At 38.0% G+C, this 24087-nt stretch overlaps 1 protein-coding gene across 1 annotated transcript in view; it reads left to right on the top strand.

Annotated features, from left to right (window-relative positions):
• Positions 1–24087, top strand: part of lbr (lamin B receptor) — a 57193-nt gene extending 33106 nt beyond the window's left edge. The window contains exons 6-14 of the mRNA XM_062972614.1: positions 175–371; positions 4026–4080; positions 5553–5747; positions 9968–10071; positions 13271–13396; positions 14521–14689; positions 18288–18368; positions 18457–18579; positions 19882–24087. Of these exons, the coding sequence (XP_062828684.1) occupies positions 175–371; positions 4026–4080; positions 5553–5747; positions 9968–10071; positions 13271–13396; positions 14521–14689; positions 18288–18368; positions 18457–18579; positions 19882–20042 (1211 nt within the window). The 3' untranslated portion in view covers positions 20043–24087. The remainder of the gene's footprint in view (positions 1–174; positions 372–4025; positions 4081–5552; positions 5748–9967; positions 10072–13270; positions 13397–14520; positions 14690–18287; positions 18369–18456; positions 18580–19881) is intronic.

Below are 24087 nucleotides of genomic sequence, written 5' to 3'. Positions count from 1 at the left end.
TTCTATCATTGATTGATTTTTTTGGTAAATACTCTAGAATTTGATTTTCAGACTTATCACAAAGGAAGTATTTAACAACATGTTCATGTTGAAACCAATTATTCTTTTGTTTTCTATTTAACTTCTAATTGTGTTACTTTTAATGAACTCCATTTTTGTTGTTGTTTTTTGCAGGTGCATTCTTTATGATACTTCTCCTGCCTGTAGCAGTGTTTTATTTGTTGGTGTTGTGCTCACAGAAAGATCCCAGTGTTCTAAATTTACCTCCTTCCCTCCCAGCTTTTGAAAGTCTGTGGGAGGCAAGAGTGTTTGGTGTCTATCTGCTTTGGTTCTTTCTCCAGGCCTTGTTTTACTTACTGCCTATAGGAAAGGTAAAGAATTTCAGCAAATAAAAACATGGATTTGTATGGTGTTCACTTTGGTTCTAATGTTAACTTTGCCTGCAGTTTTAAAATGGTTGTAAACAGCTATATGTTATGAAACAATTATGGTATACAGGCAGTCCCCAAGTTACAAACATCCAATTTACAAATGGGCTCATAATTACAAATGGGGGTGAGACATCAGGAAGTGAGGGACAGAAAGTGAGGTGAAATCTTCTGAGCAGGGGCTGCTGCTGCTCAGTCGTTTAGTCGTCTCCGACTTCGTGACCTCATGGAATAGTCCACGTCAGAGGTCCCTGTCGGCCGTCACTGCCCCCAGTTCCTTCAAGGTCAACCCAGTCACTTCAAGAATTCCGTCCATCCATCTTGCTCTTGGACGGCCTCTCTTCCTTTTTCCTTCCATTTTCCCCAGCATTGTGATCTTTTCCAAGCTTTCCTGTCTCATGATGTGGCCAAAATACTTCAGCTTTGCCTCTAATGTCCTTCCCTCCAGTGAGCAGTTGGGCATTATTTCCTGGAGGATGGACTGGTTGGATCTTCTTGCGGTCCAAGGCACTCTCAGGATTTTTCTCCAGCACCAGAGTTCAAAAGCGTCTATAGGTTACTATGGGGAATACCATTGCTTTGACTATGCGAACCTTCGTTGCCAGTGTGATGTCTCTGCTCTTCACTATTTTGTCAAGGTTGGCCATTGCTCTCCTCCCAAGAAGTAAACGTCTTCTGATTTCCTAGCTGCAGTCTGCATCTGCAGTGATCTTCGCGCCTAGAAATATAAAGTCTGTCACTGGCTCCACGTTTTCTCCCTCTATTTGCCAGTTATCAATAGGTGTAGTTGCCATGATCTTGGTTTTCTTGACGTTTAACAGCAACCCAGTTTTAGCACTTTCTTCTTTCACCTTGGTGATAAGGCTCCTCGCCTCCTCCTCGCTTTCGGCCATCAGAGTGGTATCATCTGCATACCTAAGGTTGTTAATGTTTCTTCCAGCAATTTTAACTCCGGCCTTGGATTCCTCAAGCCCCACATGTCGCATGATGTGTTCTGCATACAAGTTGAATAGAGAGGGTGAAAGTATGCAGTCCTGCAGCACTCCTTTCCCAATCTTGAACCAGTCTGTTGTTCAGTGATCTGTTCTTACTATGGCTACTTTGTCTTTATACAGATTTCTCAGGAGACAGACAAGGTGACTTGGTATCCCCATACCACCAAGAACATGCCATAGTTTATTATGATCCACACAGTCAAAGGCTTTAGAATAGTCAATAAAGCAGAAGTAGATGTTTTTCTGAAACTCCCTGGCATTCTCCATTATCCAGCGGATATTGGCAATTTGGTCTCTGGTTCCTCTGCCTTTTCTGAACCCAGCTTGAACATCTGGCAACTCTTGCTCCATGTATTGCTGGAATCTGCCTTGCAGGATCTTGCGCATTACCTTACTGGCATGGGAAATAAGTGCACTGTACAGAAGTTTGAGCATTCTTTAGCGTTTCCCTTTTTTGGTATGGGGATATAAATTGATTTTTTCCAATCTGATGACCAATCTTGTGTTTTCCATATTTGCTGGCATATGGCATGCATCACCTTGACAGTATCACCTTCCAAGATTTTAAACAGCTCAGCCTGTTGAACAGGCGCATAGTCAGCAAAAAACACCACAGGGGTATTACTAACCGTTCCCTTTGCTATCCAGATAGATAGATAGATAGATAGATAGATAGATAGATAGATAGATCTTATAGTTTATAAATCAGAAATGTACTTGTTCTGACTTATAAACAAATTCAACTTAAGGGAACTGTATATGGTGGTGAAAGGCAGTTTGCAGTTTTCATAGTTGCTATCCTCCACCCCAATTTGTATATGTCCAGTTAAGTGGATTATTAGTAAATGTAGAATTATTTCAATGTTTATTGGAATCCTATTGTGTTTGGCATTGCTAGATTTTGTACTTTTCTTGCTGAGAGTAAACATGATATCTGACATACATATATCTTCCTGCAAGGCATTGCTTAATTTGTAGTATCACTGGACTAGATTCAGCAAAAAGCTTCAACTGATAAAACATTTCCTTTTGCTTTTTAAGAGGCTTAATGTAGTAGAGCTTCCCTGTGGCTGAGAGTGGAGTATGAGGCACACATCTCATTCCTTATACTTTCCATGGTTCTCATGTTGTAGACCCCAGAATCAGAGACTTGGAAAGGGTTCACAAGGACTGATCCAACCCTTCTATGTGGGAATATACTGCTTCAGCACTCATAAAAGATGGCTTTTTGTGTCCTTTATATTCTTATGCTTTCTAAAGTTTTGAAGGAGACACAAACCAAACAACTATTGTTTTATAAGCCCTTGTTTGAAATAATCCATGTTTTTGAACTGTGGACTTTGTTTGATAGAGGTGATCAGGAGAAAATCAAAACATATGAGTAATGAAAGCGAAAGCACAAGTTGTTACTCTTAGTCAGGGGTCCCTAAACTAAGGCCTGTGGGCCGAATGAGGCCCTCCAAGGTCATTTATCTGTCCTCCGCCCTCAGTTTTAGACTTAGGGTCGCCCTAAGTCTGAAATGACTTGAAGGCAAACAACAACAACAATCCTAATTAACTTGACTATCTCGTTGGCCAGAAGCAGGCCCACACTTCCCATTGAAATCCTGATAGGTTTATGTTAGTTAAAATTGTTCTTATTTTAAAATATTGTATTGTTATTCCATGTGTTTTTTTGCAGTTCAAATAAAACGTGCAGTGTGTGTAGGAATTTGTTTGTATTTTTTTTTCCAAATTATAGTCTAACCCCCTAACACTCTAAGGGGCCGTGGACTGGCCCTGTGCTTAAAAAGTTTGAGGACCCCTGCTCTTAGTTCTGTATTGCTAAGATCTCAGATCGCTGCTGACAAATTGACTTTGATTTATGACCCCATATGAATGTTAATGGTGCTTATTTTTGTGAAATGCATATGGCTACCATTAACAAACTGTTGTTCTATTTCTAAACATATTTTTGTGAACCAAGAAGGTAGAGGTGCATATGAGAGTGTATAATAATAATAATAATAATAATAATAATAATAATAATAATAATAATAATAATAATATCATAGTAACATTTAGAAAAGGATTTCAACAGTGTATTCGTAGTTCTTTTCTCTGCCCAAATAGAAAGAAACATAATCCATCAATCCTGTATATTGTCAGACAATTTGGAAGATTTGTAAACCAGTAGAAGAGGAAGTTTTGGGGCTTCAGAAAGAAGGGGGACTCAACAAAGTTTCCCCTTTTATCCCATTCTACTAGCAGGAGCTTTCTATGTGTGTTTCATTCAAATATCCCACCAGCACAGTGGTGGTTCAACCTGTGGGTCCTCAAATGTTTTGGCCTTCAACTCCCAAAAATCCCAACAGCTGGTAAACTAGCTGGGATTTCTGGGAGTTGTAGGCCAAAACACCTAGGGGCCACAGGTTGAGAACCACTGCACCATCAGAATAACAACTCTAGATTCAATTCTCATTGTGCTTTAAAAATGTAAAAGGGGTAGTGTTACTTTTTAAAAATATGTTGTTATTGATAATGTGCTTGTTGCTTTTGTATCAGTATATGAAAACTGATGCACTAAAATTCTAGTTGAAAATTGCTCTTATGTTCATTCCAGGTTGTAGAAGGAACACCCCTTTTGGATGGAAGTAGACTGCAGTACAGGATAAATGGTTAGTATCATTTAAAAACAGAAGCTTTGGTGCCAGAGTAGAATACCATGGAAAGAATAGTAATAGATTAATGTATTACAAAAAAGAAGAGCAGTTCAGGTGTTTTGACTAACCTTTTATCCAGAACTAACAATATTCACATGCAAAAATAAATAACAATGTCAGGCAGTCCTTGCATAAATAAATAACTTCTTGAATCTTCTAGTGACTACTTGGAAGTCTCTTCCAAAATGAATTCTAGAGAGTTTTTTTCCCTTCCTTTTCAACAGCTTGCACTTATGATTTCCATTTGGTGTTCAAATTTGTAGGCCTCTGCTTGTTGAATATGCCAAGGTAACTGTTGAGGGAGGCTAATCTGCTTTTTCCTTTTATAATAATAAAAACAACAACAACAACAACTTTATTTTTGTATGCCGCCTCCACCTCTCTTAGAGAACTTGGAGCAGCTCACACAGGGACAAGCCCAATCACCATGTTAACATAATAAAATAGACGGTTTAAAACATGTTTCTGTTTTGCTTTCTACACAAAGATTCTGGAGGCAACTTTTTACTTTGTCTGTTGTATGTAAGCTCAGCCTTCAGGAATCATAGAATCATATAGTTGGAAGAGACCTCGCGGGCCATCGAATCCAACCCCCTGCCAAGAAGCAGGAAAATCACATTCAAAGCACCCCTGGCAGATGACCTCTGCTTAAAAGCCTCTAAAGAAGGAGCTTCCACCACACTTGGGGACAGAGAGTTCCACTGCTGAACAGTTCTCACAATTAGGAAGTTCTTCCTAATGTTCAGGTGGAATCTCCTGAACATTAAGGAAGAATTAAGGAAATAAACAAGGAAATGTATTACATTACTTACTACATTGTGAATACAACTACTATATAACAGTTTGATTGTAATTTGTAACTGCTAATCTGGAATTTACATTCATTTATTCCAGAGGCTTTATTATGTTATAAGGTTTTATTATGTAGTTTAGGCCATACATGTCATCACAGCTGAAAAATACTTGTTTTAATCTTATGATACCCTACAACAGGGATGGCCAACTACTGCGGGTTAGGGTGCTGCATTTGTCCCTGGGAGATGTTGGAGGATACCTTTCCCCAAAAGTAAAACTTTTTTGCCCCAACATTTTTGATCTCCTATAAGCCTTTTTTTTTCTTTATATCCAGAACATTTTAAATCCAACAAATGCATTTTCCCACTAGAAGTGATCTGTAAGTTGGATTCCAGGTCACCTCTTAGGGAAGGCCTCTTTCCTGGGTCTGAAATAGCTGCAGGGACCAAAAAACAGGTCGAAATTGCCCCTAACTCCAGGGGGAAGTTCAGGAGCATAATGGGTAATTTTTGTTTAAAATGGCAGGACCATACATGGCTACACTTATTCACCTATGCCTTGTAATTACAGTTATATTTTTGACATGTGCCTTGTATTAATTGTGTGGTGTTTTCTTCCCCCTTCCTTTTAAGGATTCTACGTGTTTATCCTAACAGCTGCAGCTGTAGGAGTATCTCTCTATTTTGAAATACAATTTTATTACATATATGACCATTTCATTCAGTTTGCTGTCTGCGCCACAGTCTTCTCTTTGGTGTTCAGCATTTATCTCTATGTCCGTTCCCGGAATGCATCTTGGAAGGAATTATCATCAGGGGGAAATTCTGGTAAGTTATTAATCATGAAAATATTTCCTACTTAATTTTTGTCATTCTTGTAGGAAGTATTTTGTGAATAAAAATCTCATCATGCTATGTTTCCCTTTGCACTAAAGTCACTGGGCTTTCAGTAGAATTTTAATGGGAATCATGAATTTAATTTATTGAATGTGATTCCATTCGAATAATTGCATTTTACTTAATCAGCATCTATGTAAACTCTAGTAATTAAATTTAGATGTTCTTTACTGAAAATGTATTATATTATAATGAATATATTATATTCATATATATATATGAAACCATACTGCAGAAGAACGTCTGCTTCTTTTCTTAGTATACTTAAGAATTTGCTAGAAGTTTTTCATAAACATGTCTTGTAAAGAAGTCCATCGTGTATGGAAATAATTTCTACATTGCATCCTACAAAGAAGTTATTTAGACTAAAGGTGCAGCATGGGAAATGAAATTCAGAAATAAAGCAGAAATCGTCAAATTATAATTGGATTGGGAAGGAAGTAAAATCATATGGTGCAGAAAAAATGGAATGTATCAAGTAATTCAGTGGCCAGGACTGGATAGCATCAGCACTGTTGTCTGTATATTGTATATAATAGGCATGGGCAAAATATCGAAATGATTCTTATATCAGATTAAAATCGGATTGTTCCTGCTTTTTGAAGCGATATCTGAATCGTGGTATCACGGCCTATCAAGCCTGTTAATTCGAGGCATTGTAGCCCTACTCTCATTATGTCTCTTATATTTTTTCGTAATTTTTTGCCCCAAAATATTTTTAAAATATTTTTTAAATTATTTTAAAAAATGTTTTAATGCAACCGAACTTGTTTGGGGGCGCAGCACAGCCAAACATGACCTCGGCTCCCCGACCAATCACATGACTCCACTGTGGAGGCAAGGGTGGGGGCTAACGTCCTCTGCGTGCCCACACATTATTCTTCTATAAAAATCCCGGTTTGGGCTGCCTCGGAGGGATGCATGTGTGCGTGCACCCCCTGCCTCCTCCTCCTCCCAGGGTCGCATCCTGATCCTCACCTGCTGAAGGAAGCTGCCGACCATTGCCGCTTTGGCGCTTCCTCCTCCTCTCCTCTCCTCCTCCCCACATGTGGGTGGGCAGTGCCACCCCACCGGCTGCTGCTTTGCTTTCCCTCTTCCTTCACGCCTCCCTCCCTCCCTCCTTCCCTCTCTCTTTCCTTCCTTTTTATTTCCTTCCTTCCTTCTCTTTCTCTCTCCCCTTTTCCCTTTCCTCTTCTGCTTTGCCCAAAGAAACACACCTCTTTCCCAAGCGTCTCCCGACTTTGCTCTCTGTTGGGAGCGCATGCATCCTTGCCTTGGAGGCGGAGGGAGAGGGGGGGAGGAAGGGGGCAGGAAGAGCCAGAGGAGGAGGAGGAAGGCCAGCTAGCACTCTGGGTGGACTCTCTCTCCCTCTCTGTGCTCCCTTCCTTCCTTCCTTCTCTGCAGCTCTCTCTCTCTTTCCCCTCACTACCATTCTGTGATTTCTTTTTTCTCTCTTTCTCACCCTCTCACTGTCTCTTTCTCTCCTTCTCTCCCTCTCTTACCTTTACATTTTCTTCTTTCTCTCCTTCCTTCTTTCCCCATGCCTTTGTTTTTCTCTCTTTCCTTCCCTCTCCCCTTTTCTTTATCCTTTTTTCCCTTTTCCGACATCTTTCACGTTCTCTGGTCGCTTCCACACAGCCATACAGAATCCAGATTATCTGCTTTGAACTGGATTATATGGCAGTTTGGATTCAGATAATCCACTTTAAAGCAGACAATGTGGATTTTGGGTTGTTGTGAGTTTTCCGGGCTGCCTGGCCATGTGCCAGAAGCATTCTCTCCTGACGTTTCCCCTACATCTATGGCAGGCATCCTCAGAGGTTGTGAGGTCTGTTGGAAACTAGGCAAGTGAAGTTTTTATATATACCTGTGGAATAATGTCCAGGATGGGAGAGAGAACTCTTGTCTGTTTGAGGCAAATATGAATGTTGCCATTGGCCACCTTGATTAGCATTGAATGGCCTTGCAGCTTCAAAGCCTGGCTGCTTCCTGCCTGTTTTTTTCGCGACTGCGCGTGCACGTCTACCATTAACGAACTAATTTAGAGCATTACGAATTTTCGGAAATATCCGAAATTTTGGAGGGGAAAAATTGGAAATAATTACTAAAGCGAAGCACCGGCGCCTCCTACTTTAGAAGTGAGTTTAGAACCATTTTTTAATTGATCGCTCATGCCTAGTATATAAACATACCTACTTGAAGAGTTTTAAATTTAAATATTAATGAAACAGATCTTTACTTAGGAATGCAAATATTAATGAATAAAATATTTTCTATAATTACTTTTGAATTTAAAATTGGGATTTTTCAAAGTATGTGTAAGATGTTATTTAGGGAAAGAGTGCCTCTAGATCTCTTATTGGAAAGAGCTCTCAGCTGGCAAAGTGTCCAAATATGACCCACAATGCATTGATAGGATCTCCTTTTCTGAACCTCTAGTCACTCATCTTGACCCCCAGTTGAGAAGGTGAAGCTGCCTGCAGAGCAATGTTACTGTTTTCCTTGATCTCAGAGAAGAGATCTGAACAGGTTGAATTTTCTACTTAGAGAACAGGAAATGATGTTTGAAAGAGGTGGAGCTAGTGCATATCATCTGAGGGGTACAACGTGGGGGACCCCTATGATAACATTTGACCCATTGGCTTGCTGTCCGGGGAATTTAACCCCTATAGGCCAGTCAGCTTCCCATCTCTGTTTTATTCTGATGATCAGAATGGGGTGTAAAATGGTGAGAGGGAACAACTTGGGCAACAGATTAAATATGCTTTAACAACAAGTGGATTAAACATAATAAAAATGCAGATTTCCCGAGGTAAATTAAGCTAAATTGTACCCATTGATCCATTTGTTGCTTTTTAGTTTTTGCATTCTAGTCCTCTGGTTATTGCAGTTCATGTCAAGCCCCTCGCTATCATAATTGCATGCTTTTTAAAGTTGTGGGCCGCTTTGAATCTTGATTCTGAGAAAAAGTAGGGTAGAAATATAACAACACCAACAATATGTTATTATTCCATAGCTTGTGCTGAAAATATTTCACAACAAATTCCATGTGAAAATATAATATTGAAAAACACTTTACAAAACATATCAATAAAGCCAGATTAAACTTTCGATAAATTCAATAGCACAATAACCAAAGCTTAATATATATTTACAGAGTAATTAATTAGACTACAATAAACCTTTAAAAACAGACTTTGCTGGTCTTGTTGTGCTCCAAAGGCTACAAAATTTTGGAGGCTAAATGTGGTTCCTTTGTCTTCCATAGAGAAAACCGATGCTGACAAAAGGAAAATGTTGGGACATAGTAATAATGGCAAGAATATTTCTCTAGTCTTTCTAATGTCTTGGCTCCTGATACTGGTCTTATTGCTCCCATCAGGCCAAGACAGCCTGGTGATACCAGTCTTGATAGGAAAGCGGTTCAATCACCCAAAAATGAAAAGAGAAGATGTAGATGAGCTGTGTAAAAGAGGGAGGATAATGACATGTTAGCATGAGTTGGAAAAATACAGAAGCATAAAAAATAGAGCAAGGATTTTGCACAGGTTAGAAGTGTTATCTTCAGAATAAAGAACATTTTGGGAATAGCTGGATATTTATCCTATTTTCTGTAGACATAGTACCCTTATATTAAAAAAAAATGATGCAGTGTGGCTTCTACCCATCCTTTCATGCAGAAATCTTGACAGTTGCCTCTCACTTCAGTAGGACTTTGTAGCTGTTGCTTTCTTGGATTATAACTTGTCTATCTAACCCTGCTTATTTAGCTTTGTAGCTTTTCTGTGTGAAGAATTGATTCAGATAAAAAAAGTTTGGTCCTACCCAAAAGCCTAAGTTTAAAGCAAACCTTGTTTGTTCTTGGATGTTTTTCTGAGACAGCTACCATGAAATTAAAGAATTCTTGTATTGGTGCTGTTAAGCATGTTCTAATTGCATTGAGAAGGAATTGCTTCAGCTTACTAAATACTGGTGGAAATTCCTTCATACTAACAAGTCCTCATCATGATATTGGTAAATGTTAACATGTGGATCTCATTAGAGTAGGTTTAACGTGAAATGGTTGTTTAAAAGTTATTTATTTTAATAGAGCCACAACCAAGAAGCCAACAATAATATTACATACTAATGCATTTTCTTTTTATTTATAGGGAATATCATTTATGATTTTGTAATGGGGCGCGAGTTAAATCCACGCATTGGAAATTTTGACTTGAAATATTTCTGTGAACTACGACCAGGCCTAATCGGCTGGGTAAGTGAAAATATAAATATATTGTTGAATATTTTATTTTACAAATTATGTAGCAGTTATTAAAATGAAAATTACTGTGACTAAAGCATGTAAAATAGTGGGGTGCTGGCAACAATAATCATGTTGGCATTACTTGTATGACAATCAAAATACAAAGACCATTGCTTCAATACATTTTTATAAAGGTTAAAATAAAAACAAGGTGAAATAAATACAAACATAGATGAATAAAACCTTAACAAATGTTTTTGAACATAGATTAAAATGGTTTGTATGCAGGGAGAGGTCATTTGAAGTAATTCAGGAGTCAGGTTTAAGTCACTGTACCTGGGATTTCTGCCAGTGTACTGTCTTGTCCTCCTGCCCAGTGAAAGTCCTATCTGGGCTTTTAGAGGTCATTTCTGGTGTGTTGTTGGAGACCCTACAGACCGTGGACTTTACCATTCACATTGAACTGCCCATAGAACTTCCCAGCCACTGATAGAATCATGCAATATTTCAGCACACCACTAGCCTAAGACATTATGCAGGGCATGTCTTACACCTGGTTTTCTCTCCTGGATGAGTAAATGAAGTTCTGGAATAAAGAGGAAGTGAAATCTTGATTTAAGAATATTGGTATTAGGCTATTTTCTTTATTTCTTGTAATGTTGCTATGACTATTCCTATGAGCACTGATAAAGATGGCTCATTCTCAGAGACTAATGGAGACTGAGGATTTTTTGAATATTTTGTTAGAGGTTTTGCTACAATGGTTGTTGAGGCCCTAGTTTCATTGTGGAATGGTGCATTGAAGAGCACTTCAAGATTATGTTTTTATTTATTTATTGTTTATTTAAATAATATTAATATTAATATATTTCTGCCCTGCTTTTATCAATATATATTGCATGCAGTAAACAGATAACAAAATAAATGGATAACAGACTATATAATTTTTTAAAACTATGAAATATTGCACATTTTTATATTACTCTATATTAAACCAGATAACCTTGTCAGGCAATGATGCTCGAACCTTTGTGCAAAGTAAAATTGTAACTTAATGATGAATTGAGGTCAGTATCTGAACCAAATAGACTTCCAAGGGGAGCTGCATCCATACCTGGGGCACCAGAACAAAGCAGTTCCTCTGAGGATGCCTGTCATAGATATGGGCGAAACATCAGGAGAGAATACTTCTGGAACATGGGCATACAGCCTGGAAAACATACAACAACCCTGTGATCCCGGCCATGAAAGCCTTTGACAACACACAGTTCCTCTGTCTCTCTCTACATAAGGCATTATTCTCATTAGTAGGAAGCAAATATGTGTTTCTCCTACACATATTCAGTGTTCAGGGAAGCTGTTGGTAATGAAATAGTTTCAGTATAAAGATATTTGAACACAGTGACAGTATCAAAAAGCATACTTTGATCATTGTATCTTTTATAGCTGTCCAGCAGAGGGCAGAGCCACATGGATTATGACAGAACATTATACAGCCAGCGGTCTACTTGGGAGAAGGGGGGGGGGGGGGGGGGTTGGAATGCAAGGTCAGCAGTTAAAGCTCACAAATAAAATAGCGTAAAACTGAGTGTAAAACATGAAATTATGGAAGGCTGTTTGTATACTTGTGTTACAGAGCCAAGTGTCCTGATTAAAATAAGGTTGTTTGGGGTCAATACTGGTTATGCATTCTGATAGATGCTGGTTATTGACCGTAATAATAAATATGTATGTATGCACTCTGATTATGTGGATTAGGCTCCTAACATTTAACTAGGGAAAAAAGTGATGGTGTGATAATTGTTGATTCCTTGTTGATGGATGGAGGTTGTGCTCATAGATATTTGTGGGTAACTGGGACCAGAGAATCTGTGTTATCTACTTGCAATCTATCAGGTTGCAAGGACAGGGAGCAGCAAATGAAGACTAGATGAACTGACAGGGATGAGGGTGAAAAAATGGATAGGAGGGTGATCTTGGGGTAGAAGTTTGGATGCAGAAGAAAGAAGAGATTCAAAACAACGAGAAAGAAGGGATGGAGGAGATGAGAAAATGCAGACAAAAGGTAGAAGCAATAGTAGTGAGAGCTGCAAGTCTGGGTGTTGGAAACATGAGCAAGAGGAGTTCTGGGTGGGAGCAGAACTGCATACTGCCTTTTAAAATCCCCTTCCCTTAGTCCATGGACATGGGAGGGAGCTAAGAGAACCTTAATAAATGAATAAGGATAACAATCCATGAGATAGAGGTGCTGGAGGAAGTCCATTGCTGGGCAGCAAATCTCTGGCACATGGTCTCAGTCAGGGGAAGGAAGCTTCGGAGAAGAGAGATGATATATGAATGGGAGAAATTGGAGAGAGGGGTACTTTGTGAGAGGCTAGAAACTAAATCAGTAACTAAATCACCCAATTCCATCCCACAAGGCAGAAGTATGTTTCTTCAAAAACAGGTCTGTGAGAATTTCCATTCAATCTCTAATAATCCCTTTGCATAAACTTTCTAAAGAAACTAGTAATTGAAACAGTCTTAGGTAAGCTAGTGGATTTCTGTATGTACTTGAGTATAAGCCAACCCGAATATAAGCTGAGGCGCCTTATTTTACCACAAAAATTGGGAAAACTTATTGACTTGAGTATAAGCCAAGGGTGGGAAATGCAGCTGCTGCTGGTAAATTTCAAAATAAAAATAGATGCCAATTAAATTACATTAATTGAGGCATCAGTAGGTTAAATGTTTTTGAATATTTACATAAAACTGTAATTTAAGATAAGACTGTCCAACTCTGATGAAATCATTATTTTGACCTTCTTCAATGTAAATGTGTTTATGTATCCTTCCAATTTATTTTAACTATACATTTTGGGGAAAATGTATTTGCTGTGTGTATATGACTAAGGGAAAGAAGGACTGGAAATGGGAAAAGGTTGGAATGGGAAGGGGTGGTTGAAAAAGTGGGAAAATGAGGTGAAAAAGGGAATAGTTGGAAATTAGGCCAGATTAGGGTAGGAAGGGGGCAGCTGGGGAAGGGGAACAACTGAGGTGTAAAAGGGGGGCTGGAAAAGTGTGGAAAAACTGAAGTGGGGAAATATAGAAATGTAAATACTGAATTTACGAAATTCTAGATGTCAGTGGTTGTTTATAACACTGTTGTTTTAAGAATTACAAATAATTTTAAATATAACTGATATTAATATGCAATTCCATTTTTAAGGCTGTTATTAACTTCGCAATGCTCTTGACTGAGATGAGAGTGCACCATCTGGATATGCCCTCTTTGTCAATGATCCTAGTGAATAGTTTCCAGCTCCTCTATGTGGTTGATGCTCTTTGGAATGAGGTAAAGTTGCTTTAGGATTTGGAATTATGCATATATTCAAGTTGCTGAAATACATACGTGTTATATATCCAAACTTCTGTTTACTTTTGTTTCTGTAAGTGTAACGTTATCGTGAGACCATGCAGCCAAGACAAGGATAAGGCCCCTTTTCTTCCACTAAAGGGAGTAAAATCTATCTTGAAATGGGTTGCTTTTTGTACTTGCTACACAGAACAGACTAAATCATTCACTGCAAACTCCAAATCATCACAGGTTAATTGGGCTTAAAATTAGGGTTGTTCTTGAGACTGTTACATTATTGTGTGAAATATCCCTCTACTTTCTTCAAGTGATGGTGTGTGTTTGGGGGGGGGGGGGTGGGCGGGCGTGGAGGGTTGTTGCAGCTTTTCCCAGAGTGTTACATCATGAATGAGGGATTAAGGACTATTCCTTGCTGGAAAATACCAATCCCTGCTATCATGTTGTGATGCAATGTTAAAATCAAGGCAGGTGTAAATCTGTCTGAAGCCCTTCATTAGGAGTTATATATGTGTCATGTAGCTACATCTGTAACATGTCCCAATGCTAATAGCCGCTATAAGCAGTATTGTCTCCCCCACGCCAAACACAGCCGTTTCCATGTTGTTGGAGAATGGGAGTTTCAGTGGGGACACATCTAGCTATTTTCTTCTAATATATGTGTTGCAACAAGCCTCTGTGGGGACTTCCATTGGTCATCAAGACATCACTGCAGTTGACATGTGCTAACAGGATATCAACCTTTCTTCAGATTTACCTGAACCAGACCTAAGGAAGCTGCTATGTGGCACATACGTGTGTCCTTCCACTCCATATTCCCCAGAACCCAAATGTAAGTTAGGCCCTTGAAAGGTTTGAAAGGAACTCTTTTCAGAACTCCTTAACAATGTTTGGCTGGACACTCTGAACAAAGCTTTCACTTGTGTTCCGTTCCCAGTTTTAGTCCTGTGAACATCCAGATAAATGTGTGAACAGGGTTTTTCTCTTACAGCTTGGTATAATTTCAGCTTGTAGATGCGCAGAACTCTGCAGCAATTATAAATAATAATGAGAAATACTGTGGTCATTTGTAAAATGTCTGTCTAAATTCTAATTTAATTTCTTAGGAAGCTATTTTGACAACTATGGACATCACCCATGATGGATTTGGCTTTATGTTAGCATTTGGAGATTTGGTGTGGGTTCCCTTTCTCTACAGCCTACAAGCTTTCTATTTAGTGAATCACCCCAATGAGATGTCTTGGCCAATGGCTTCAGGAATTATAGCTCTGAATTGTAAGTGATGAGTTAATGATTTAAAAATGAAATAAACAAGGGAGAAATTAATAAAATCAATGTAGACATTAATCGTTTCAGGTGGTAGTACCTAAAATCAATTTACATGTCGTAATCTAATGTGGTATGTAACATTTGTTGTAGAAGTTTGTAACAGCAATAATATGGTTAAAAAACAGGCAATTTGAGCCTTTTTTGAAGCATGATCTTTTTATACTGCGGTTTTTCAAGGATCCTTGTGAGCAGAAACGCAGCTGATAAAATTTATAACTGATAAATAATAGGTCAATATATGTGTAGTATTTCTTAATTTTTAGTTTGGTTTTTGTCTTCTTTCCTCTTGTTTAAGAGCCAAAAAAGAGAGAACACATTCTTTCTCCTTTTTAGTGTAAAAAACAGATATTTTTCCACCACAGATGAAACAGACAAGAGTTTTTATGTCTGTGTGAGATTTCCCACCTTTCTCTGCACCTTCTGTGCCCTTTCAGATCTGCTCCAGGGACTCCCTAGTCCTCCAGACCAGAGGTCCCCAAACTATGACCCGGGGGCTGGTTGCAGCCCTCCAAGGTCATTTACCTGGCCCTGCTCTAAGTTTTAGACTTAGGCTCCCCGAAAGTCGGAAATGACTTGAAGGCACACAACAACAACAACAATCCTACTTAACTTGGCTATCTCATTGGCCAGAAGCAGGCCCACATTTCCCACTGAAATCCTGATAGGTTTACTGTATGTTGGTTAAAATTGTTTTTATTTTTAAATATTGTATTGTTCTTTCATTTACTAATATTGTGCTATTTTAATAATAGAATATATTGTGTATATATATAATATTGATACTAATATTATAATGTCATACAATATAATACTAATAATAATAATAATAATAATAATGGAACATAATAATATTAGTTATACATTATATATTAAATGTAATATTAATAATATTACAGTATAGTGGTATAGTACAATATAGTAATATATAATGCTAATATTGTGCTATGCAATTAATATAATATATTGTATGTACATACAACTTGTAAGCTGCTCTTGAGTCCCCTTCGGGGTGAGAGAGGGTTAGGTATAAATGTAGTAAATAAATAATTGTTGGGTTGTTGTATGTCTTTCGGGCTGTGTGGCCATGTTCCAGAAGTATTCTCCTGACGTTTCGCCCACATCTATGGCAGGCATCCTCAGAGGTTGTGAGGTATGGATAAATTAAGTAAGGAAAGGAAAGAATATATATCTGTGTATAGTCCAAGGTGTGGCAAGCTATACACAGATATATATTCTTTCCTTTCCTTACTTAATTTATCCATACCTTGCAACCTCTGAGGATGCCTGCCATAGATGTGGGCGAAACGTCAGGAGAGAATACTTCTGGAACATGGCCACACAGCCCGAAAGACATACAACAACCCTGTGATCCCGGCCATGAAAGCCTTCGACAACACATTAAATAATTGTTGTTGGGAGGGTGGGGGGTTTGCACTACAAATAAGACATGTGCAGTGTGCATAGGAATTTGTTCGGGTTTTTTTCAAATGATAATTCGGCCCCTCAACAGTCTCAGGGACCATGAACCGGCCCTCTACTTTAAAAGTTTGAGGACCCCTGCTCCAGACCAAGGGGAAATGGGGAATGCCATATTTCATCACGCAATTTTATGTCAGTTTTTTTTTTTTTTTTTTTTGCCAAAAGTTGGTTGCGGCCATTACGTAAAGCTTGCTAAAATATATATCCTATCCTATCCAATTTGTGGTCAATCCACTCCTTTGGGCTTCATGCAAATCTGCCATTTGCCAAAATATACGATCCTGCGCTTTTCTTTTCTATTTCTTGTCAAATAGCTTAACCATAGGTTTGTCCCATCAAGTATGAGATCTGCCCAAGGGCCACTTGTGGCCTCTTGCTTTCCAGTTCGCTAGTCAACATGTCCATCAATTGTTTTTTGTTTGTGCTATATGCGCAGCCCATCTTCTTTTTGCCTCATAGATTTCATTGACCACGTCACGTAGCTCTTTATTGCTGACTTTATCTCCTATTGTCATGCCACACATCCTTTCCATTGCTCTCTGAGTCACCGCTAGTTTTTCCTCTTCTAACCTTGTTGTTGTCTAACCATTTTTCAGATGCATATAACATTGCCAGTAAAACTGTAATGTTGAAGATATCTGCTTGACCTTCATTGGCAGCTTATCATCTGTTAGCACTATCTGGTTTCGATTATTTATTTATTTACAGCATTTATATTCCGCCCTTCTCACCCCGAAGGGGACTCAGGGCAGATCACATTACACATATAGGCAAACATTCAATGCCTTTTAACATAGAACAAAGACAAACAAACATAGGCTCCGAGCGGGGCTCGAACTCATGACCTCCTGGTCAGAGTGATTCATTGCAGTTAATTGTAGTTGGCTTGCTCTCCCGCCTGCGCCACAGCTGTCCAAGCCGCCTTGCGTCTTCTTGCCCATTCGCCATTTGCCAAAATATTTGACTGTACTTCTTGTCCAAGATATAAATATCCAATCACTTCCTCAATTTTATTTCCATTTATAATGATGCAGCCCTGGACAGTGCTCATTTTTCATCCATTCTGTTTTCTTCAAGTTCATTTCTAGTCCTACTGATTTTGAGAGAAAAGATAGTTGTTGGAGATCATGTTATAATTTTTGTCAAAAAGGACATGATTTACACTGGCTTGGTGCAAAGTATTAAGGATAGCATTAATCTCAGCTGAGTCAAAGGCTTTTTGGTAATCAACGAAAGCAAGACAAACTGGAACAATTTATATAGTTGAGAGAGGAGTGTAATAGAACAAGAGTTGCTAAGATTTTCTTCGTTAGAAGTATGGTTTCAAATGTTGTCCATCTTAAAATAAATAAATGTGCCAATATTATTGAAAACTCTTTCCGCAGCTCTGTTTCCATGCTGTTCAGCAAACAATCCCTTTCAGATTGAAGCCCACAAAAGTATTTACTCATAATCGGAAAGACTATAACGCTTACTACATGATGTGACTTGCCTCATGGCAGCTTAGTCTCCCTGTCTTCTCTTCTTGTGCCTACGGCTCTTCATTGTGTTGGGTCCTAGACACCCGGCTTGTGTGGTTGCAGTACTAATGGCATTGTCACTCAATGCAATGAAGGTGCAATGGGAGGGAGCAGGTGGGCAGTTGAAGCTGCCATGAGATTAGTCACTCAATGTGATAAACTTTGCATCATCCCACACTAGCTAAACAGCACACTGACATTGCACATGCACTGAGAATTTTAGACTCACAGCCACTGGTAAATGCATTGCTAATTTTAAGTGGCTTGACGTATAGAATTTCCCATGCGACAATTAGGTGATAAAAGGCTAAGAACTAATGTTGGGACTGTTTGTATGGAAATCAGGATGTCACTAACCTATCTGGAAGCTATAGCAGAAGCAGTTGCATTAGATTAGTGATTATAGAACTGAAAAATAAATTCACCAATGAAAATAAAGTTGTCTATGTTGCTATTACCAATATAAAATAGGTAGGCTAACAGGATGTAAACTGTTCTTAGTGTAAATTCTACAATGTGACAGCTCCTTTTTTCTTTTTATAAAGTCCTTGGATATTACATTTTCCGATGTTCAAATTCACAAAAAAACTCATTCCGAAGAAATCCAAAGGATTCAAGACTTAACCGTAAGTACTGTTTTAGGAAAACACGTATTATGCAGATCTTGTGTTCTTCTGGGTAGTATAATACATATGTTTATCTATTACAATACAGATTTGAATGTTATTCCCACTGCAACTAGAAAAAACCTCTTGGTCTCTGGCTGGTGGGGCTTCGTGCGTCATCCTAACTATTTAGGGGATATTATCATGGCCTTGGCTTGGTCCCTACCTTGTGGTAAGATCATAAAGTGGCTTGTCTTGGCATAACATTTTCCTTTTATTGTGTTTTTGTCTCTGTTGCTTGTTTTTTGATTTTTGCAGTGTGGTGATAGTAACTGAGCTAAATAACTTAAGACAGATTGGATGAAATGAAAAAGAAAGCCATTTTCATTGAACTTTATTGAGATAATATTGTTGAGATCTAAATGCAGGTTAGCATAATACTCTCTTTCATTGTCAGCAATGTTATTTTCCTATTTTTTTACAAACACAAAATTCAGAAAGGTGACAAATATTAATGATTTCATAATCATAGTTTGTTAGACTGAAATGCTAATTAAGGAAAAGACTTGCATTTTTGAATGTTCTTGGTAGTTGAACATTACCGTGTGAATTCAAGTCCTTTGCAACTTACTGCAGGCCTGAGACAATCCTCTCACGGGTTTTCCCCTCAGGATTTGTTCAGATGAGGTTTGCCTTTACCTCCCTCTGAGGCCGAGAGAGTGTTGCTTGCCTAAGGTCACCCAGAGTGATTCAAACCTGAGTCACCAGATCCGCAGTCAAAAACACTATACTACTCTGTAGGGATAAAAATCGATTGGAACAAGAGACAATTTGTCCTCCAGAAAATTGAAGGCGAAGGAGGAACTAAAAAACGGAAATGATTAATAAATTGCATGTTAGATGCAATTAAAGCCTCAGTTGCCTTAGGCTGGAAGGACCAAAAGAAATGGGACATTAAAACATGGTATAAATATTTAGCAGACTACCTCCTCCAAGACTACATTCATGAAAGGAAAAGTTTCTACAGAATGGGCCAAATCAGAAAGTCATGGGAGGCAAAATTGAAAGACATAATTTACAGAATAAAGGGGAGATATAAATATAAGGAATTAAACAAGATTATCCCCATGATTGAACAATCGTACTAAATACAGCAAAATCTGTAAACTGTTCCCGGGAGGGGAGGGGAGGGGAGGGGAGGGGAGGGAGGGAGAAAGAGGGGGAACAATGTAAACATGTGTTACCAATGGAAAATGTTCTGAATGTTTGTATAATATTATGTAGCACTATTTACAATAATTCTGAAAATAATAATTTAAAATGTTCAAAAAAACCCCCACTATACTGCTCTGGCTCTCACACATTGGGCTTTTTTTTTTTGTTTTAAAAAATCTCTAATGTTTCATACCACCTACCTTCTCCAAAGCTAATTATTTTTATTACATTGTTTAGGAAGTTGTTATTATATTGTGACTCATTCTGAATTTTCAGATCCAGGTGAACAAACCAGTAACATTTATATATTTTCTTTCAGGAATTAATCACATTTTACCATACTTCTATGTCATATATTTTACTGGTTTGCTTATTCATCGTGAAGCCCGTGATGAACGTCAGTGTAAGAAAAAATATGGCTTAGCCTGGGAGAAATACTGTCATCGTGTACCATATCGCATATTCCCTTATATCTACTGATCCCTCTTAAACTGGTGGATAATATATATTCAGTTCCTGCAGTTCAAATTTTGTTTTTGCCATAAACAACATACCTCATACCATTGCACTTGGCACATAAGTTAATTCTGCTGCATTTTCTTAAAGATGAGTTCAGGTATCTTTACCAATAATCTTAAGAGATGCAGTCTATTCTGTATTTTTATTGCCCATTTGAAGCAGCAACTAATTCTGGTTGTTTAGTCTATTAAAAAGAAAAAAGATCCGGTCTTTGCATTATTTGTGAACTGGTTGTTCTGTTGATGACTTCAAGATGTGAATGAAAGGGCAGTTATAAATTTAAAACTCAGACCTTGCCTAGTCTGTAATTTTATTTTCTATAGAAGCAACATCTATATATATAAAATGATAAAGTTGTTTGCGCAGTGACTATAACAACAAAACTAAACATCCCAGAAATACGAAATTTGGCAACACAATGCAAAAGGCTTGCATCCAGGTTACAACAACACAACCACACCACAAAACCACAATCCAGACCCACAAAACTCACAACAACGCATCATGCGATAACAACACAACTAAACGCCCCAGAAATACAAAACTTGGCAGCACAATGCAAAAGCCTTGCCTCCCAGTTGTAACAACACAACCACACCACAAAACCACACAGGACCCACAAAACTCACAACAACGCATCATGACTATAACAACACAACTAAACGCCCCAGAAATACGAAACTTGACAACACAACGCAAAAGCCTTGCCTCCCGGTTGTAACAACACAACCACACCACAAAACCACAATCCAGACCCATAAAACTCACAACAACGCATCGTGACTATAACAACACAACTAAACGCCCCAGAAATATGAAACTTGGCACACAACTAAATGCCCCAGAAATACAAAACTTGGCAAAACAAGGCAAAAGCCTTGCCTCCCATTTGTAACAACACAACCACACCACAAAACCACAATCCGGACCCACAAAACTCACAACAATGCATCATGACTATAACAACACAACTAAACGTCCCAGAAATACGAAACTTGGCACACAACTAAACGCCCCAGAAATACAAAACTTGGCAAAACAATGCAAAAGCCTTGCCTCCCATTTGTAACAACACAACCACACCACAAAACCACAATCCGGACCCACAAAACTCACAACAATGCATCATAACTATAACAACACAACTAAACGCCCCAGAAATACAAAACTTGGCAAAACAATGCAAAAGCCTTGCCTCCCAGTTGTAACAACACAACCACACCACAAAACCACACTGGACCCACAAAACTCACAACAAAGCATCATGACTATAACAACACAACTAAACGCCCCAGAAATACGAAACTTGGCAACACAACACAAAAGCATTCCCTCCCAATTGTAACAACACAACCACACCACAAAACCACAATCCGGACCCACAAAACTCACAACAGTGCATCGTGACTATATCAACACAACTAAACGCCCCAGAAATACAAAACTTGGCACACAACTAAACGCCCCAGAAATACAAAACTTGGCAACACAACACAAAAGCCTTGCCTCTCAGTTGTAACAACACAACCACACCACAAAACCACAATCTGGACCGACAAAACTCACAACAACGCATTGTGACTATAACAAATACAAAATTTGACAACACAACTCATCCACCTCCCCAATCCCTACATTCACACTTGGCCTCCAAAAAAACAATTACAATAATAACAATGACAACAACAACAACAATAAGAATCAACACCATCACAGGCAAGAAACAGCCAGGCACTGAGGCTGAGAGGCCAGTCAGTGCTACACTGGGCCTCCAAAAAACAATACAGTAGCATCTAACTTATCCAACCTTCATGACCACTACAACAACAATAATAATAAACACCTACACAGGCAAAACAAAAAAAGACTATTGTACCACAATAAAAATATAAACCGCACTCAGCAGAATCAGACATTACAACTAACAACAAACAAAAGACAACAGGAATCTCAAGCAATTATCAATCAACACAAAAATTGAAGAAGGTAACAGACTTCAAATACTACTACTAATGTGAGTATAAAGAAGGTGGAGCTCACAGCATAAATACAACCTAATGTAGACTGACCAGCACCACCAGACTAAGCCACAGCAACGCGTGGCCGGGCACAGCTAGTATATAATAAATTAACCCTGTAAGTTCCAGCAGAGTGAATTCGATTAAAGCCCAGTCCCTTAGTCAGGGTTGGTCTTACTCAGGTCTGTCGAGCACAAGTTCCCTCTGGCTATTTGCATTGGTGGCATTAGCAGAAGAAGGTAGGATTTCCAGGGCAACCAGCACATAGGTGTCTTTAAATCCTTCCTTACTAGAGAAACAATCCCAAATTTAAATTTAGAAGGGCCATTACATGCCTGTTGGAGTTGTTAGTGAAAAAGATGCGTGCCCTGTGCATTCTGCTATAATCACCAGCTTAGTTCTTGATGTAAATGGGCTTTAAAAAATGTTCTTGTGCAACTCACTCTTTGTGTCTCAGGCTTCAAATGCAAGTGACAACAAAAGTGCTTCATGCAGTGATTAGTTAATAGTGCAAGGTGTGGCTTATTATACAAAGAGTGAAAAATATATAGGTGCAGCTGCTTTTTCCAGTTAGGATTACAAACCAATGCTTTGTACATAGCTTTCCTTTATATTATGGCATTGAAATATTTTGGTGTACAGATTGGAAGATGCAGTAGTTTTTTAGAGCTAGATGATTTTTAATTTTTTTGCTAAACAATTTCCAGTATTTTTGAAATGTTTTGTAAAGTATTGCTACGAAATACAATTTTCAACAATTGAACTGTTCTTTTAAATATTGTAATGACAAATGCATTATGAACATTGGAAATGTATTGAAAGTTGTGTGAATTGGCATTGCTACCTCAATGTAGGTTATTTTGCCTTTTTGATACTGTTGGAGATAAGAAAAAATGTTATCTCACATTACTATTTAAATCAGTTTTCTAAAAAGAATTAGTGATTAAAGTCTGCCATTTCTCAACTAAATATATTTTTGTATATTTAATTACTCTAGCCTCTTACTATAGCTATGGAAATTTTTACCCCTCAATAGCTTTAACATCTGAATTTTATTGAAATATTTTTACCAAATTGGCTATGATTGAGAGCAGAACAATTGTCATTTAATATATGAAATTACAAAGACATATATTGAAATGATCTCTTCATAGGACGAATTCAAACACTTTTTGTATTTAATGAAAACTTCCCCATTCAATAACAATGTGAAATTAGCTGTTTTTAATTTGAGTAGTGAGTGATATTTTACATTCATGTATTTGTAGCATACATCTTGATAACATTAGAGTTTTCTTTTTTTAGTTTTAAAGTATGTGTAAGGTGTGCAGGCACTGTGCCAGAATGTTTAGGATGGTTTCCTTTTCTTGTCTAACCTGGCGTTTGCTTGGTTTGAAGAACACGACTCCCTTTTTATGCATTTGAGTTGGGGAGAAGCAGGATTCGTATGTTCTGTGGTGATGATCTCTGCTGTGTCCTATATTTTTATATGAGCCATTTTAGCTACTTCTGTACAAAGTTATTTTTGTACAAAATTGTATTAGTTCACATATGTGGCATAACAGTTCAAGACATTATCATGACAACTTTCTTTAGACTACATTATGCCTTCTTGTAACCCTTCTCTTGGATTACAAATCGTATCATCCTGATCATACTCAGTGCTGCCTGTAACTGATGGAAGTTGCAACCTAAAACATTTGGGGGACGCAACGTTTTAAACCTGTGCAGTAGTTCAAATTATTTGTGTAAATAGTTATACAAAGACTGCCTTGCAATATAACCATTTTAGACATACTACTGTTTTCATGTGATTCTGGGAAGAAACCCCTTCTAAAGAAAACCTGGTTTTTTTTTCTGTTTTTACATAAGCATGTTTCTTCAGGAGTGTAGTTCCTGACTAATATAAACTGCAGTTTGTCATATTTCTTATTTTTATACATTTACAATGTATTCTTTAGATTGAATAAAATATATTGTATAATTAA

Source organism: Anolis carolinensis, chromosome 1, assembly GCF_035594765.1.
Source record: "Anolis carolinensis isolate JA03-04 chromosome 1, rAnoCar3.1.pri, whole genome shotgun sequence".
Lineage (NCBI taxonomy): Eukaryota > Metazoa > Chordata > Lepidosauria > Squamata > Dactyloidae > Anolis > Anolis carolinensis.
This window is presented reverse-complemented; position numbering and strand designations above follow the sequence as displayed.